This window comes from Clinocottus analis, unplaced genomic scaffold (assembly GCF_023055335.1).
Source record: "Clinocottus analis isolate CAN_PGR_092001 unplaced genomic scaffold, fCliAna1.0.p SCAF_10, whole genome shotgun sequence".
NCBI lineage: Eukaryota > Metazoa > Chordata > Actinopteri > Perciformes > Cottidae > Clinocottus > Clinocottus analis.
Genome location: NW_027175821.1, coordinates 20,303,232 through 20,321,594, shown reverse-complemented (window position 1 = coordinate 20,321,594; position 18,363 = coordinate 20,303,232). Strand labels below are relative to the sequence as shown.

Below are 18,363 nucleotides of genomic sequence, written 5' to 3'. Positions count from 1 at the left end.
GACAAGCGGTCTGTTTTCCATAACGACCGCGGACGCTTTCTCCCTATTGGCTGTTTCTACTTCCTGTGTTTACTGTTTTCAGGCTTGGCTAGCAGATGCTATTTTAAACCACACTGCTTCGTGAGCAGTGGATTAACAGGCAACTCTTAGAAAAGGAGTAAGTCAATAATAAGATACTTGGTTTTCGGCGGCCATTTCACTGAAGGAATGTGATAAATACAAATAGTGGACACGGATAAAAACGCCGTTAGTTTTCGCTAAAGGGGCTAAACCTGCTGTTGAGACTATAGTTCTGCTGTTGGGACTATAATTCTGCGGGATTATTCGCTCTCAGTGAAGGTGAAGCTCCCGCGTCTCGTGAGGACACGTGAGGGGTCCAACGGTCCTTCTGTTGAATCGTCAGGATGCCCCAGTGATGGACGTGTGACACCATTTCTAATGTTCAGTAAGAATGTCTTTATAATGCTTTGGGGTTGTACCGTCCATTGCTCAGTCAAACGTCCGCGAGTACGAGACCCGGTGTCAACAGTTACGTTTGACTCAAATATGTGAAGGAAAATACCATAAAGTGACCGATCCATGTGGGTGTTACTGTTGGTCGAGGGGATGTAAATTTAGTGGTTTCTTCGACAACAGTGCATCATGTATTCTCTTCTTTTGAATCTGAAATCAAACACCTCACCTTAAAAAGTGTTCTTTAAGTCTTTTGGCTTTGTGGTTCAGTGAAAGAGCGAGTCATCCTTCAACTTCATAGCTGTGCCATCTGTGTATGATTGGCTACAGATCATGAACTACAGATCATTGCTTTGGTGTCCAGCAGTGAAAACCTGATATCAGTGAAATTGTCAACCATTTAGTTTTTTAAAGTTTTTTAAAGAGTTAAAGCAGTCTTTTTTGCAACATTTTGAGGCCTAAATATGATGTGTAAGTGCTTTGAGTGGTTGATGGATGTACAGTCCATTTACCCTTATCAAGCAGCTAACAATGTCTATAACGTCTGTTCACAGCTCAGCTGCATTGTCTGGGATGGATCACGACAACCCAGAGATACTAACAGATCCTTGTGGAAAACCTGGTCTGACAGCACTTGACACACACACACACACACACACACACACACACACACACACACACACACACACACACACACACACACACAAATATCCCACTGTTGGATCTTGGGGGTTTCTGCTGTGTAGCCCATTAACAGGCTCCTCAAATCCATACATCCTAATGGTTTGAAAATTAAAAATTGTAATAGATCAACTATCAATCAGAGATGATTCAGTTTTTATAACCTAGAAATTATTAATTTGAGGAGTTTTGTATTTGACTATCAGGGGGTAGGACCTTTCAAAAGACATCCCTTCAATTATTTTACCTTTCTAAGCCTATTTAAGCATTTCATTACATTCATGGTTCCTGAGAAACTCTGGAACGTAATACAAGAGATCAAGAGATGTTGGTCCAGTGATGAGACAGTCCTACGTTTTGTTTTTGATGTTGTCGGATGATTGGAGTTTTTTTTTTGTCTCTCTCGTCCAGATAATCCTGAGTCAATCTGTCCAGAAAAGGAGCAGGTCAGTTAAGTAAATAAAAAATGTTATTCCCTGTCAATTGGATGTCTGTCTATCAATGGTAATAATGGGGGTTGCTTGTATTGACGAACCCAGAGAGAATTACAGTTCACCCTGCAGCTCCGTTGAGCTTTAAAAATCTTAGCTTTGGTCGCATTGAATACAGATCATTGACTGCAAATCATTGACTACAGATCATTGACTTAGATCATGGATTTACAGATTATGGACTACAGATTATTGACTTCAGATCATGGACTACAAATCATGGAAAAGGGAAGAAAGATCATTGCTTTGGTGTCCAGCAGCGGAAACCTGATTTCAGTGAAATTGTCGGAAAAATCGTTTTTTAAAGACTTAAAGCAGTCTTATGTTGCAACATTTTGAGGCCTAAATAAGATAGACGGTGTAGCAGTGATAACGCTTATATCGATTCAAGAGCATTCAAAGATGATCCTCTCAAACACTCGCTGACTGACTGGATGGATGATTTCCCTTTGTGTCTTTCAGAGAAGTTCCTGCATGGTGACGGAGGATCTGACCACTAATGGTACTATAGTAGCAGATAAAGATGAAGTTGTCAGTGTCCAAAAACACACTCTGGTGTCAGACAAGAGGACTGAGCCCATATCTCTGTCGCAGATCCTACTGTACACAGGGTGTATTACGTACCAGTGGCGGGCCGTCAGGGCCTGCTAAGCCTTCTCTGCTGGCCTAAACAGAATCACAATGTTATAGATTTTTTATTATAAAAAAAATATTATAATATTAAAAGTTATAGCTATTTTATAATTTAATTGTTTTTCACAAATGCACTACATGTATTATAATTATTTTTCCCTATTATCTCATTTTCTCATTGCACAACTGGTGTCTCCCTCTGTTGCTCTGCTTCAGCGTTAAACAGCTGATAACTCAGACAGTGAAGGCAGGTAGATAATCCACGGCCGCCACTACTACAAACTAACGTTCACCGTACGCTGTTCTTGCAGTTAGTACACAGACAAGTAAACATACGTACATACCTGCTTCATACTAACAGGAAATACAGTACGTGATGTACAGCAAGCTGTGACTTTGGAACGTCACTGCAAACTGAACTTCACAAATAGATGTCCAAAGTGTCTCTCTTAAAAACAAATGACTTATTCAATTTTTTTCCAAGGTTTTTCTGGAGCCTTGACACCGTCATCCACAATTCATTTTTTCTAAACATCTACTTTGTGTGTGTTCATTCTGTACACATGACAACTAGTGTACTTCTGTCCGTCCTGATTGAGGCATCCTCCATTGTTGCTCTCCTGGAGGTTTCTTCCTTTTTTCCCTGTGAAAGTTTTTTTCTGTTTTTTGGCGAGTTTTTTCTGATCCGATGTGATTGTAAAGCCCTGCGAGGATAATTTGTGATTTTGTACTATATAAAATACATTTAATTTAATTGAAGTGAACATCATTTTGCTCTACTTACTACCAAAACGGAATTTTAAAACCGACACAGATTCACTTGTGTAGAATGTTACTTTTTTTCCTCCAGATTAATTTCTTTTTAAAAGCTGAAAATGCCCATTGATATGCTAATGTGAAATAAAAACATTTTACCAATGTTTTGTCCGCCCCTCCAGGTTCCTGGTCCCAGAGGTCCATCTCCCGTTCCTTGCAGCGAGCAGAGTCTTTACTCAGGAGCACCTTTAATCCCAGTCTGAAGTGGCTGTTTCACTGCCGCAGTCAAGATGAGGAAGAAGTCGAGGGGAATTTTGTAGTCGCTCACAATCTGGTGTCCCAGTCGTCTGCACGTCTCCTGCGTCTGCAACGAGCTCTTCTGACCGTGGCACCCCAGTGGCAGCAGGTCAGCTGGGCCCAGAAGGGACCCCCACAGGTGAGTTCTCGGGAGGGAAGGCAAGCTGTATGCCAGCAGGCGTTGATTGCTCTCAACCTCATGATTAAGAGTAAGAAGGAAAAACATTGTACTGGATCTCCCCATTGCACTGTTCTTTCGTGGTAGATTAAACAAAACAGGAGTTTTGTGCCGCCATCCGAGACGTTATGATCTCATGTTGTACATTAGTCTTATTCTCGTGAACAAAGACTTCTCAGGAAATTCTCACAGAATTTCTTCAAAACTTCAAAGGTAGCACAAACGTCCACTTGAAATCAAGGAAAAACTGATTAGATTTCGGAGGTCAAAGGTCACTGTGACAAGATATTTAAATAATTGAAAAAGGAAGAAAGTAAGTATTGAAATAATGGTAAAAAAATTAAGAATTATAGTTTTGAAGGTAATTGGGGTGATAAAGCAGAAGAAGCAATGTCAAACCTCCTCTCTCCCTACCACAGCAGGTGTGTTTTAAAGGCGTCCCAGCAGAGGGTGGAGTTCTCCTCCTGCCCTCCTCCTCCATCCTGCAGGGACACTACACAGCTCTGTGGAGGCTGCTGGAGCAGCGGTCCCTACTTCTCTTAATACACGAGTACAGCAGGAGGGCTCGCCTAGCGGCAGCGTACATATCCAGGGTGAGCCACCTGCTGGAGGAGCAGCTGGAGAAATCACACCGGACACCTCGACAGGTAAGGCTGAACGACAGGAAACTGTTAAAAAGGTTTCTGTCAGTGAAATGAACACTTCATCCGATTGTTCTGTGTAACGTGAAACACATGGAGAAGCAGCACAACTTTGCTTTACTTTAAGGAGAAAACGAGGCATGTTTTATGTGGATGTCCAATCAGTGATGATGGTAAACGTAGTCCATTTAAGCGATAACGTTTTCAGTGCTGCTATAGTGACCCAGAGAGCAATAAAGCTGTGAACCTTAACTAACCTCACGATTTGATTTTGATTCCTCAATACATCTCAATGTTTTGCACATAGCTACTTTTACAATCATTAATATGAGTAGTCAGATAAATGTGAACTGCCTTTTTATTTAGAAAGTTCTTTCAAAACCGTCTAATATAGAAAACAAAATCAGCTTTATATACAATACCTATATCTGTGTGAGTCACCTCACTCCGTATGCATGACAAAAACAAAACATAAGTCCCTCTGCAGGGAATTCCATGTGTGCTGTAATCTCCAAAAATAAATCAGAGTGAGACCAGGACTGATGGCCGAAACAGTATATTGTTGGTTTTGTTATTTCTTTATTCGTTATGTAGTATAAAATGATAACAAATGAGACACGGAATTGCTGCACATGAATGCACATTTGTTTGACGGTGCTATTTCTTCATTGTTTCTGTTTGCTGAAGGAGATATGTACGTCTGCAGTGCATACTTTAATGGTTAATTACATCAATTAAAAAATGTATCAACAAAATAAAGTTGTCCACTCATAATTCAATTCAATTCCTTTTGTATAGCCACAAATCACAATTTTCTTTACACATATGACATCCTCTGTCCCAGGACCTTCACATCAGAACATGAAAAACTCCCCCAAATCACAACACAGGAGCATCTGACAGCTATTGATGGCAAGACCAGCAATACCTGTTTATATATAAATATATTAGGGCTGAGCAGATTAACGCATTAATTTAGTGTTAATCTGGCCGTCCAACCATTTATTTATATTTATATATATATATATATATATATATATATATATATATATATATATATATATATATATATATATATATATATATATATATATATATATATATATGTCACACCAATCCATCCAACAGTTGAGCTCTTTCAGTCTGGTGTTGCTCAGCTCCTCCCTCACCTCTGTTTTACAGAGCTATTGTATGGCTGGTTGTGTTGAAACAGCATGTATTGTTTAAGACCTTTGGCTTCTTCTCATTTTAAAAATTATTTTAAAAGATTAAATATGTTTATATTGCTCATAATACGATACTGAAGAAAATAATTAATTTGGTATCAGTAGTGATACTCGGGTACAGTGTCAGCAGCACTTGTATAGAATGATTTCAAATGATATCGCTGGTGCTTATTCACAAACACAAGCATTCTCCTCTCTTTTCCAGACCGCGCCCAGTTGGTCTTCGACCAGCATTGGTCTCGATTCCCTGAGTCAGGAGCTCCGGGTCCATCTCAACCACTGGTCTTGCCTGTTCTCCAAAGTCCACTCTGACCACTACCTGAGGCCATCCCTCGTCCATCACACCCGGCTGCTGGGGGAAATCAAACAAACTCTGGACTTACTTGGTCTGCAGGCACTGGTTTTGATGGAACGTTATGTGTATATCATTCTGTGTGCAATAGCCCGGACCGAATTAGACTCTGTACCAAGAGAAGTCCTGGAGGACATTTTAGCGGGAACAGACTCGTATAACCAGGCAGTGGGAGAGCAGAGAGCGCAGCACAGCACCACCCAGCTGAGGACTGCAGTATTACAGCAGGTGCATTATTCCACACTGGACTGTAGTCTTCCAAACAACAAAGGGCGTCACCCTGCTGCCTTCACAGTCAAAGAGCTGATGATGATTTTAGCGGTGCATCAAGCAGACGTGGCAGCCAAGCAGCTGCACTGCTGGGCCTCTGAGCAGAACTGTCCTATCTGTCAGGTCCACACCAGCCACAAGGCCTACGTATGTCCTGATAGCTCTGTTAGTCAGGTGGCCAGACCCCACTCTGGGACCTCTGCACTAAGATCTGAGCTGACCTGGGAGCAGCTGCAGCACACCTATCTTACGTCTTATCATCAGTCATCTAGTCACACCTGCCATACAACTCCTCTTGTTTACATCCCTCACCCTCATTTGGACAGTACTATCTTTGAAAACCACAATCCTGTGTTAGCCAATCCCACTTTTGTCAAAGACAGATCAGAGGGTTCTAACAGAGACCAAACCAGCCAGTACCAAACATGTGTATACCAGAATGGTCTAGTCCAGACTACTGTGGAAGTTTTGGACTCAGTCCAAACAAATTTAGGAAGCTTAGAAAACCGTAAACTATTGCAGACCATTTCACCCCCTTCAACCGCCCTTCACGATCTTTCTGCCATGCCTCTGTCAGGTGTTTGTCAACAGGACCATTCCTCAGTGGAGCTACTTTTTCAGGTGTTAGTTGCCTCCAATGACCTGCTGGCTCTCCTGGTGTCACATACACCTACACCTGAGGCTCCACCTGAACCACTGCTCCCAGATACAGTAACAGAGGTGTTATCACCAAACGAGAAGACTGACTTGATGATTTTGAATGCTCCCGGTATGAATCCAGCTGATTCAGTGGAATGGAATACAGGAGTACAGAGTACAAAGCGGAGCAAGGACCGAAATGTGGAAGGAAATCAGCAGGAATGGGCTGAACTGAAACTAACAACCAGGTAAGAAGCCGCTCGGGTTTGTGAAGATCAACCAGCCACTAACAGTTGATGCACTATTGTTAAAGAATGTGGATGCCTTTTCAGATCCTCTGAGACGCATTTGATGCTCTATGCGAGGCAACAGCAGGCAATGGCCATATATCATATGCTGGCCATTCACAGGAACATGCATCGCCAAGACTAGGCTTAAGTTTGGTTGGTGGAACTGAGTAAAGTTTTTTTCTAAAGACCTCTGTTAGCAAAGACTGACACTTAGCTCTTAGGACCAGGTTTAGTAGAGACCATCTGGTGCAACCCGCTCCTAGATCTTCCGCATCCAAGGGGCCATAGATCAAGTGCACTAGCGTTTCCTTTAACCCGCCTCCCAGCCCTCTGTTTCGGACACGCTGACATGAACATTATAAATATAGATTCAGCTATTATTGAATTTTATAACTTTTAAAAGCGAATGATTTAAATAAGGACTATTCAAGTGTTCCTACTGGGAAATTGATTCACCTCTAAAAGGCTTTCACAAAGTAAGTCTTGCCCTGGGGCTTGGAGGAGATGCAATAGTTGGATGTTAGTTTCCTGTTGGAACACATTGACTACATTTACATGCTGATAATCCACTACAATACCAGTATGACAATATTCCAAATTTGATGGGGTCATGTAAACAGCATCCGTTTGGATGTTCATAATTACTTTGTATTCCAAAATATGAGTGGAATATATATTTTCTATTGTCATGTAAACCACTTTGAAGGAATATTGTTTTTCCTGGAATCTGGAATAAGATCAAAACACTGAATATTTGGTTCATTGTTCCTGTCTGTCAGCTATATGAGACTGACCACAGGCCGATCCATCAGTGTATCTCAAATAATTTTCAGAAATGTTGTAGTCCTTAGGCTTTGGTCATGGATTTCAATGATGATCACCTAAGGACAACAGTAGAACTAAGAGGGACAAGGACCACAACTAGGAGAACCTGCAGTTCACTGAATACAAGCAATTACAGTTCAACATTTATTAAGATGCACAAAAATTATGTTTTTTTGACTCTTGTGGTTGGATGTAGGTCATCAACAAATTGCTCGTGAGTCATGGAGAGACCTGACTGGAGAGCTGAGTTTCTCCACAGTTTTGTGGATTGTGGATTGTTTGTGGATATGTTGTATTTTATCTTGACCAGTGAGCAGCTGCTTAGAAGTCCCTAAACACAGGACGTTGAACAAATGTGATTATCACCATCCGTCAATATTACGGATGCTATATTATCTCATACCAAAGGACATATTTAGACCAAGATGACAACAGATTGAGGCCCGTCTCATAATGTTATAGCCGCTTATTGGTAGCCAATAAACTTTCAAACTTATGGATCCGTCACTTAAACTGGAGTCTTTGGTTCATATTTCATTGTTTTATTGGCACTTTTAACAACACGCCGACACCCATGCAGCCTTGTGTGTTTTCTAACACAGTGGAATTATTGCACCGAATTCCTGGTATTCCTTAAAATATCCAAAGTAGCCCTATTAGGCTTTAATTCAATACATACATTGCTGCTCGAATGAGGAAATGTTACAGGAGGACATTTTTGCACTGACTGTTACTGGACATCTTGCCGCATCCACCAGTAATGTGGTCTAACATTTGTTCAGTATTGACCTGCATATGACCACACTCTCTGTTGCACAGTCCATGTGTGATAACTGCAGTGATTGTGTCCTTTGGAAGGGATGGAACCTCAGAGAAGGAGGAGACAATTGGAGCAGGGAGGAAGGCAGTGAACCCGGACAGTCTCCGTTGGCCTCACTCGGTCCAGTGGTTGGACCTCGGCCAGTCGTTGTTGTTTGCGGATCTGTTTGGACAGTACCGCACCCTGCTGTGGACAATCTGCAGCAAAGCTCTGTGGCTGCAGCTGCATGTGCCACAAGCAGGAAAAAGTGCAGGAAGTATTAACCTCCAAGACAAACACAGGGGCTTCCAGATCCTGCATCGGATGAGTGAAGCTTCAAAGACAGGTGAGAAGATGATGTCCAGCCAAATGATGTGTGCTTACGGCAGGCCCTACAACACAGTTATTCATTATTTATTCATTTACTTGTCTGCATTTTATTAATTACTTCTTCAAATGATTGACTTTATACAAAACCTGTAAAGACGCAAATCAATCAATGTATTAATAATACATTATATGTATTATTAAACAAAATAGTTCACATGATAATGAACTAAACTTAAGGTGTCGACGTTACAGGTGTGAAGATTAGCATTTCAGAAATTTCTATTTTAAACATAGATATAAACCGATTTGGATATACATAGGATGCGACACCCCATTCAATCCTATGAAAGTTGTTTAGAGGAACCCGAGACAAGAAAGGTTTGACTGATAAACCACTGTAATAGCGTTTCCTTTAACCCTGCCCCCCAGCCCTTTCTTTCAGCCCTGTTCTCCTTCCCATGAACACAGTAAGGAAAATAACTCTGGATTCAGCGAGTTGTGCATGTTACAAATGTTAGGACAGTTTGTACAGAGGACTTGATTTACCTCGAAAAAATTAACAAAAATTATCATTACTAATTGACAGATGTCTCTTTCCCAATAGAAGACTATGGGGGAAAGTATTTTTGGGGAACCATGGCATAACATGATGGACCCAGAAATTGTAGTTCTATTTTTTGGCCTTTGCTTCAAAGACTGGAATTGATAAAGGTGTCGTTTGAGTCCATTGTTGTTGTTTTTCAGTCACCATGTGCAAACTTGATCAGACAAAATTGTTAAACTCAACGCAACTCGATCCTGGATAGATTTACCAACGCACCACCTTCTCAACCTTCTACTAAAACCTAACATGACAAAAAAATTGAAAAACTTTGTCCTTAATGTTTGTTATGCATTTGTCAGGCGTGACCCAAATAATATTCAAGGTGTATGTGCAGTTTATGTCCTCACTACAAACGTTTGAGTTTTACTGGCACATGGTCATCTCCCACATTACATTTTTGTTGGAAAACCTGCATCTAAAGGAGCATCAACAGTAGCAGAACACGTTCCTGATGATGTGTTGTGAATACCTATCTTTATATATTTGATAAAAAAAATACATTTTGCATTGGAATTGCAGGTCAAAATGACTCTTCTGGGTTTTGTGCTGCTTATTGTAGATCTGGTTCCAGAGGAGTGCAGAACCATGCTGCAGGACTTCTGTCTGTATCTGTTAGTCATTACAGCACATGGTCAATGGGACTATGGTTAGTACACACACACACACACACACACACACACACACAAACACACACACACACACACGCACACACACACCAGGCCTGCTTCTTCTACCACACCACTGCATATACCAACATTCCCAGTATAAAAACAGGTGAGAACAAAGTAAGACAGCTTTCCCTGTGGCCCCGAAATCACTAAATCTGGGCTGAAGAAACACACACTTAGGTCTTGATCAGAAACATTGGTGAGTTATAAAGTAGAGCATGGATTTATTGAGAGAAGATATTTTGCTGTTATTGGTGTAATAAGTTAGTATCCAGTTTTACTCACAGGGGGGAAACACACCCAGGTCACGGCTCACTGCAAGAGACACAGGGGAAATACACTTTAGTGCTTTCACTTGGAGTATTGACTCCAGGGAAGTTAAGCACAATCTGGGTGTATAGTGAACTGCAGGCACAGTGATACACAGAGTGTGTGTGTGTGTGTGTGTGTGTGTGTGTGTGTGTGTGTGTGTGTGTGTGTGTGTGTGTGTGTGTGTGTGTGTGTGTGTGTGTGTGTGTGTGTGTGTGTGTGTGTGTTTATTCAAAGTTTGTCATGCTCCTAAATTGCTCCAAATTCGACAAAAGCATTCCCTTGTGTCATAAAACACCTGCCACATATGGAATCGATCAGATGGTTCTCGAGATATGTGAAGGACAGACAGACTACTCACAACTAAATCACAAGCTATAAGCTTCATCTAAACGTCAGAACAGTGCGCTGCTAGTTTTCAATTAAATTTATACAAACCCTATAAACGTCAGTGTTTATGAATAAACAGGTAATGCACTGTATTGACTGCAGCCTTCTGTTGCACATGTTTGTCATATTGTCTCTCACACACTGTTTTTCTTCAGAGGTGTGCAGAAGTTTAGGTTCAGCTCTGAGAGACAAGTGTCTCAAAGCTGTGAATCAGAGCAGCAGTCCATCTGAGCAAGATGGAAATGGGATGATGTCAGTGACCATGGAGCACCTCCTGCTGCTGTCCTCGCCTCTCCTGTCGTGCCTGAGCTGCCATCCCTCAAACAGCCGGGCAGGTAAGAAGACATACGCAATGGGGCTTATGCAAGAACATCTTTGCACTCTCACATGAACGTTCCCTTACTTTTTCTCGTATGGTGGGCTCGTTCTGGTGATCATAATGAAGCATTAGCCACCTCTGACCACCAGCTGTACGGCTCTGCTCTAAAGACATGTCAAGCAATGGGTTCAGATTCTCTCTCTCTCCCTCTCTCTCTCCCTCTCCCTCTCCCTCTCTCTCTCTCTCTCTCTCTCTCTCTCTCTCTCTCTCTCTCTCTCTCCCTCTCTTTCCCCCTCTCTCTCTCTTTCTCTCTCTGCAGGCTCTCCTCGCCTCTTCCCCTCCAGGCTCACTCTCCAGAGACAGACTGTTAGCTTGGTGTTAGCCACCGTGCAGCTGTCTATGGTCTGGGTCATGTCCAAGGCCTACCAGTTCCTCTCTTCATGGCGCCTCAACAACTTCCTGCTCATCACACAGGGAGACCTCAAAGTATGTTACTGATTAATGTCAACCATCATCAATTGAATATATTTAAATTACAGGCATGAATTGACAGTGCAGTGCAATTAACGTGAAGACACCGCTTTGCAGGTGGCGCAGAGTTCACAAGCTCGATGATACTACGCATGTATTACTGTCAGGATATAGTGACGGCTTGAGAAATAATGAAAAAAGAAATGTTACTGTCTGTCCGCCAGTCCAACATTCTCTTATCTTATTGTGCAGAAATGAATTCTGCGAAACTTTGAAAAAGTGTTTGTGATGTGTTGTTTCTCTGCAGGTACTGAGAGAGTCAATAGAGATGATGGTGCATCAGACAAAGTCCCTGATGAGGAATTCAGATAGTAACCAACATTCCACTCTTCATAACCACAACCAGCTTCTGCTGAGGAAGCAACTTGAAGCGCTGGACAGGGCTGTGTCCGAGCTGCAGGTGACCTGTCTGGTTTATTCTACACAACCGCAATAAAAAGTGACTCCTCTTCCATTTTCATTTTGAAGAAGAGAATGGTATCCAGCAACACATCAGCTGGGTTTGATCGTTTCTTTTTTGATATTATAGAAAATACGGCGAAACCAACAAACCCAACAAGTGCACAGATAAAAAAACTAAAGAAAAGAAAAACATTTGTTGTAACACAAAAAAAGGAAAATTGACACAAGGAATCACATAAGTTACAAGGTATGACACAAAGTATCTATTAACTTGGCCATTAACAATCCACTCCAATATTTTAATCTGATTTTTTTTTTTTGAAGGAGACCGTCCCTGTTTCACATAGCTTTCTGACTAGCAGCTGATAGAAAGAAGGCCTGAGCTTCATACCATAGCTTTATTCTTTCTGGCTCACCCACCTCAAATATCGCAGTTCAAAGGGCACCAAAATCAAAGAAATGAGCCCAAGGTTTGCAGCCTATGACGTTGTTAGACTTGGTGAGACAAAGTTGATGATGTGTCCTTTTGTAGTCTGGTGAGAAAAGAGTGCAACCTATTCAAGTTTGTAAGATGTTGTACTACTGAGACACGTCACCTTTTAGGATATGGTTTAATAGTCAAGAGACAGTATGGGGAGGTTTCAGCAGCTGGACATGAGCACTATATAGCAAATATTGAAGAATTGTCTAACAATCCAAGCAAGTATGCTCAGCTGATCATCAGCAAACCAAAACCTGTTTCCAAGATCAAGAATAAACTTAAACATTCATGTGATGTTTGACTGAGGGAGAATACCAATAACACTTAAAATTGGAATCCAATCCAAGAATTTGAGAGCTGACATCAAATTGGCCCAACATAATGCCCCCCTTTGACGTTACATCTATGTAAATACAATCCACCACTAATACAATCAATACGATGGAATAGCCTGTAAGGTTTGTTCATTCCAACATTAACGTTTGTGTTTATGAATAATATTTGAATGTTTCTAAGATGTTTCTGTTTTCTTTCATTCTGCCAGCATGAATGTGGCATTATGCAAACCAAAGAATGTGGACGTCACTCATCCTGATGCCACTGTTGTTTCCACCAGACCTTCTCTTCTCTGGTGCTGAAGACCTTCTCCAGCGACTGCAAGAGGATGTCAGGGGAGATCTTTGAGCAGACCATGCCTTCTGCTGTACACTGGAGACCCCGTCTCAGGACAGGTGCGGTTGGTAATGCCCAGCCAATGCAGAAACTCATACAGAAAACACATATTTGCTGATCAGACTATGTCCAAGGAATACAAAGATGTTCTGTTTTTTTGTCTTGACCTACATTCTCTATCAGAGGAACACCAGCTGGATGTGTTTGTATATTAACTGTACAGTAGATTACCTTTTAAGTGTCATTTGTACTTAAGGATGGAAACTGGAAACCTCAACAGACTCAGAAAGATACATTGTAAATGTTCAATGAATACATTACCATAAATACAGGGAACCTCAGGTGCTGTAAAAACACATTAGGCAGTGTTTGGTGGACAAAAACACAATAATTCAGGTATTTCAGATGATTATACACTATTGAATATTATAATCCCGTTCTGGCAATAAATCCCCCTACTTCCTCCACACTGCTCCACATGGGAGTTTGGCTGGAAACCTTATGCACATCCCCTGGAGGTTGGCTGCAGGGATTTTGTAGGCAGATAACTTTTGTCCCTGTTAACTGAGCTGGGTGGAAAAGGGTGGAGCCCCAAACACACAGTGAAAAACATGGCAGACTCTGCACCCATGTCAGTGTGGGTTAGAATTAAAGTGAGCGGCCAGAGCAAAGATAATAATAAGTGCAGGATTCCTAAATTTACAGTGGTAGCCGGTGATGTTCTATCAATCAATCACATTTCTTTATTAAGCATATTTAAAAACAGCCCACACAAAGTGCTTTGCAAACCACGCCTGGTATAGCTAAAATATGAGAAACACCAACATTAACACCAATCCACACAACACATGGGCACAAATATACCAGACATGGTCATGAGCACGTGTCAAAGTGTGTTTTGAGTCTGTACTTGGAGCCAGTGGAGCGGGTCGAATAGACAGGAAGGGGGCTTCTGTTCTACAGTTTAGGGTTGCAACAGCAAAGGCACAGCTCCCCTCTGAGAGGAAGCTTATAACCAAAGAACCCCAAGTCAGCAGCCCTGAGGGAGGTCTGGGAGAGAAGAGAGCTTAATAAAAAAACACGAGAACCATTAAATGAGTTCTGAACCGAAATGGCAGTGGAGAAAGACCAGAATAGGAGTAATGTGCTTCCTTTTCTGGGTACCTGTCAGGAGCCTGGTTGTGGCGTTTTGGACCGTTTACATGTGGAGAAATTGAAGGCACAGATGACCTCTCAAGGTCTTTGAATGAGAGAAATGAGGAACCTGATATATTGTTCGCTGGGATGATCTCGCTAAAGAGGAGTCGTTTGTTGTTTGGTGTGTCTGCTGCTGATGGCAGCATGACATGAGGCGTAGGCCTGCACTCTTATACTCATGCAGTAGAACTTCCTAGTGTTCTTTCTTTGGTTAGACGGGTAAACAGACATAATCCTTGAACAGTTTCTCATAACAGCTCCACCTTTTTAATACAATTATAATTACATCTATTGCGGCATAGTCTGAACCCACTACATCACCTATTCATATGTAGGTCAAAACATAATTTCACATAATAATAAAAACATAATAATAATAATAATAATAATAATAATAATAATAATAATAATAACAATAATAATACTTTATTAAGATGGCATTTTTCCAAAGAAAGTTATGATACTGGGCTTCCAAATGAACCCAACTTTTGGCACATTTGACTGTGTACTGACAATTGTGTATTCCCAACAGGTTTTCCCAGCAGTCCCAGTGAGTATGCATCTTTGGCGACTCAGACTGTGATTGGTCAGGTTTTAGAGGGCGTGGCACCCTTGTCTGATGATGCCCGTGTTCAAGCACTGAGTATAACAATGACAGCTTTCATGGAGGCGTGGATGGAACACATCCTGAAACAGAGGATCAAGTTCAGGTACATTTTGTTCACAATATATCAGAATATCACTTGTTCAGAATATCACTAATTCTAAAAAGACCTTGGGACCTCATCGTTATGGAGCATAACTGCTCAGTGAGTTTGTGCTGCTGATAAATTGTGAGCAGAGCTGTCCTGTTCCTCCTCAGTGTGCAGGGAGCTCTCCAGCTGAAGCAGGACTTTGATTCTATCAGAGAGTTGATCCAGTCGGACAAATACGGTCTGTCAGCGGAACTCCACCAACGGCTGCTCAGCCTCCGGTACCCCATCCTACCCTTTATCTCACTGTCCACGACGTAGTCTTAGGTTCTGTACCTCACACTGAACTGTGACTGCTCAACAAACCAATGTGCTGACTTGTTTTCAAATCCACACGTTTTGCTTTTGTGGGAACTAACTCCATGTTGAACACATGCTGTTTAACACCAGAATGCAAAGTCTTTGGACTGTCATATGGGTCACTTAAAAAGTCAACTTTTTTTTACGTGGACTCGAAAATATTACATTTCTTGGTGTTTTGAAAATGTATTTATTTGACCTGCTGAAACTTCAGCTCATTTTACACACAAAGAAGATTTGCCATTACGCCGTCTTTGCTTTTTCACACTGATTTAAAGATGCCTCATAACAAAGATGATGCAATACTAGCTCCATGGTTTGGAACGCTATACAGTGGTATACACTAAGTGGGTGTGGTCATGGCATGTCCGCCACTCTCCCCACCACATTTAGAAATGTTGTAAATGTTATGCAGATGGATAAAAGCAGATTGGGTTATATTTTTTATGCTAACATGAGATATTTAACAGCAAAGAGTCATAATTAGCATTACACACATTTGCTTATTTCCCACACCACTTTTGCTAAGCCGGTTGGGGGATCCTCTGCCTCTGTCTGTAGGGTTTTTCAGCAAGTGGACTCAGCAGTGGTTTGTCTGCTCCAGCAGCCACAGGCCAAACCGTACCTGCAGTCCAAAGCCTGGGAGCCTTTCAAACGCTGCTGTGAGTATAACACCACTTGGTCAGAAAGTCTCTGCTAGAACATGAATAAACCACAGTTTCTGACACATCCTCAACTCAAATGAGGTGTGGATTTTCCACACTTGATCACTCGAACTTGCTTTGAAGCCATCCAAGGATATTTGTTTGAGTTTGTTGTCTTGGTGGACATAAGTCTCCTCCCAAGTCTCTGTCACAGTTTATCAGCTTTGATTTCTGTTTTTCTAACTGCACAAGACTCCCAGCTCACACCTGACCGAGTGTGTCGGTCTGTGACACTTTTTTGTTGTTGCTGCTATCACAGTTGTCCTAATGGCCAACACTATATATATATATATATATATACATATATATATATATATATATATAAATTTGATAAAAGGGAAAGTATATTCACTGGCAGTAACCTGTGTTTGTGTGTGACTATTCAGGTCCAGCCAACAGCAGCAGAGACAGCCTTGATGCAGCAGTGGGGAGCAGCATAACCAACCTGAGGTGTATGGAGGCTGAGGACCTGACTCAGTCGGATCCTTCAGTTGTGACTGTTGACGTCCCTCCACTGAACCCCTCCAGCCCTGGAGAGCCCTACCTTGTTCCAAGGTATATCTTGACAGATGTGATTCCTCATCGTTTTGGTTTGGTATAGGTATCGGACTCAATGCCCGTCCCTCCCCTTAAAAGATGCAATGTGTAACTGGTTGAAATGTTAGTTTCAAACAGTCATAGAACTAACATTATCAACAGGATAATGTTAACACTTGTGTTAACTGATGAGCATGTTAACCAGCTAGCATGTTAACCAGCTAGCCTTGCTCCATCCCGTCCTGTCTGTCATATCACTTGTACCTGGAGAGGCCAAAGTAAGTCACAGTCTGTCCTCAGTCCAACATCAGAGGATGAAGCCTCAGAGCTGACTTGTGGACTTATATATACCAAATAATAACAAATATAATAATGCCTCTATGGTCCATGTTGGATTATTGGAATGAATCCAAAGTGGCATACTAAACAGAGACTCACACCCTCGTTGTGTATACTCTGCCTCCGAAAGGCTTCTTTTGCCAGAACTAGGATGCTTGGCAGCTCTGGCTGACGGACCTGTTTTCGTACCTTGGAGCTGCAGCACACTCCCCTCACAGCAAAGCAGACCCACGTGGGTCAAACCAAAACACAGGTTATCCTCTTGTCTCTGCCACACCAGCCCCAAACCCGTATAAAATCAAAACGTAACAGTATACGGACATTACAGCCCCAGCTCTTGTCACAGTAATCACACATGTGACGTAAACTTTAGGCCAGACGAGAGTAGTGTTGTTACCTAGCTGGCTTGTTTCAGATGGCATGGAAACACTAGTAGGAGTGAAATGCTGAACCCTGAAAGTACTCACAATTCTGTGTTATTAGAAAAGACATACCCACCTGCCTTTTGTGATGAGATTGAATAGTAAGAATAGTACTGTCTCTACTTTGTGCTCCCAGTCTAGCTCCGGGTGTGGCTCAACAGGAATGGTTGGACCTGAGGATCCAAAGCAGCGCTCGTCGCTGGAGGCTGCCGGGTCTGCAGTGCCTCTCTAAGTCTGAGCCTTAAACACACAGACGCTGCAGAGATGTGACACACACACACACACTCATGCACGCACGCACGCACGCACACACACACACACACACACACACACACACACACACACACACACACACACACACACACATCACATGAACCTCACTGGCAAAAAAAAACATAATTTAAAATGAATATACTGTAAAAAAAATGTTTTATTCTTGTTGGTCAAATATTTTTGCAAATAAGATGAGACATCTGGGGGTTACTTTTGAAATATTTAAAGTAAATGTATTTATTAGTCACAAAAATACTTCTATTTATTATATAATAATATTTGTTTTATCCCTTGTCTGAAAACATATTTTTGTATTCCTGAATAAACTACAGAATATGATCATCATTACTTCCTGATGAAATGTTATTTTGTACATGTATATGGTGAACTGGAATTGGTCGACATAAGATGCGTGCGGGTAACAGACAAGAGTTGGGCAGATTGTTGAGGACTGTTAGTGATCAACTCTCAGAAACTAAACCGGATTCAGAGTTATTCAACTTTGGGCTTCATGACTGAGCTGCTCTGCAAACAAAATGGTACAAGTTTAATAAGGAACCATCTTGACCGGCAGGGTGCACCTAAGGCTACAGGAAAGGTAA

General features: G+C 41.7%; 1 protein-coding gene across 2 annotated transcripts; it reads left to right on the top strand.

Moving 5' to 3' along the window:
* Nucleotides 1-41: 41 nt before the first annotated feature.
* Nucleotides 42-18,003, top strand: ccdc142 (coiled-coil domain containing 142). 2 transcript variants are annotated; one of them, XM_068594621.1, is made up of 18 exons: nt 42-445; nt 1,008-1,075; nt 1,546-1,580; nt 2,088-2,127; nt 3,197-3,450; nt 3,909-4,136; nt 5,562-6,865; nt 8,591-8,877; nt 10,025-10,111; nt 10,988-11,167; nt 11,471-11,637; nt 11,930-12,082; nt 13,182-13,296; nt 14,967-15,144; nt 15,297-15,407; nt 16,048-16,148; nt 16,577-16,745; nt 17,625-18,003. In XM_068594621.1, the coding sequence occupies exons 2-18, from the start codon at nt 1,027-1,029 to the stop codon at nt 17,731-17,733; spliced, it is 3,567 nt and encodes a 1,188-aa protein (XP_068450722.1). In that variant the 5' UTR covers nt 42-445; nt 1,008-1,026; the 3' UTR covers nt 17,734-18,003. The 2 variants fall into 2 exon arrangements, with proteins under 2 accessions (XP_068450722.1, XP_068450729.1); XM_068594628.1 differs by lacking the exon at nt 42-445 and adding an exon at nt 912-924 and having other exon boundaries at nt 1,008-1,580.
* The last annotated feature ends 360 nt before the right edge of the window (nt 18,004-18,363 follow it).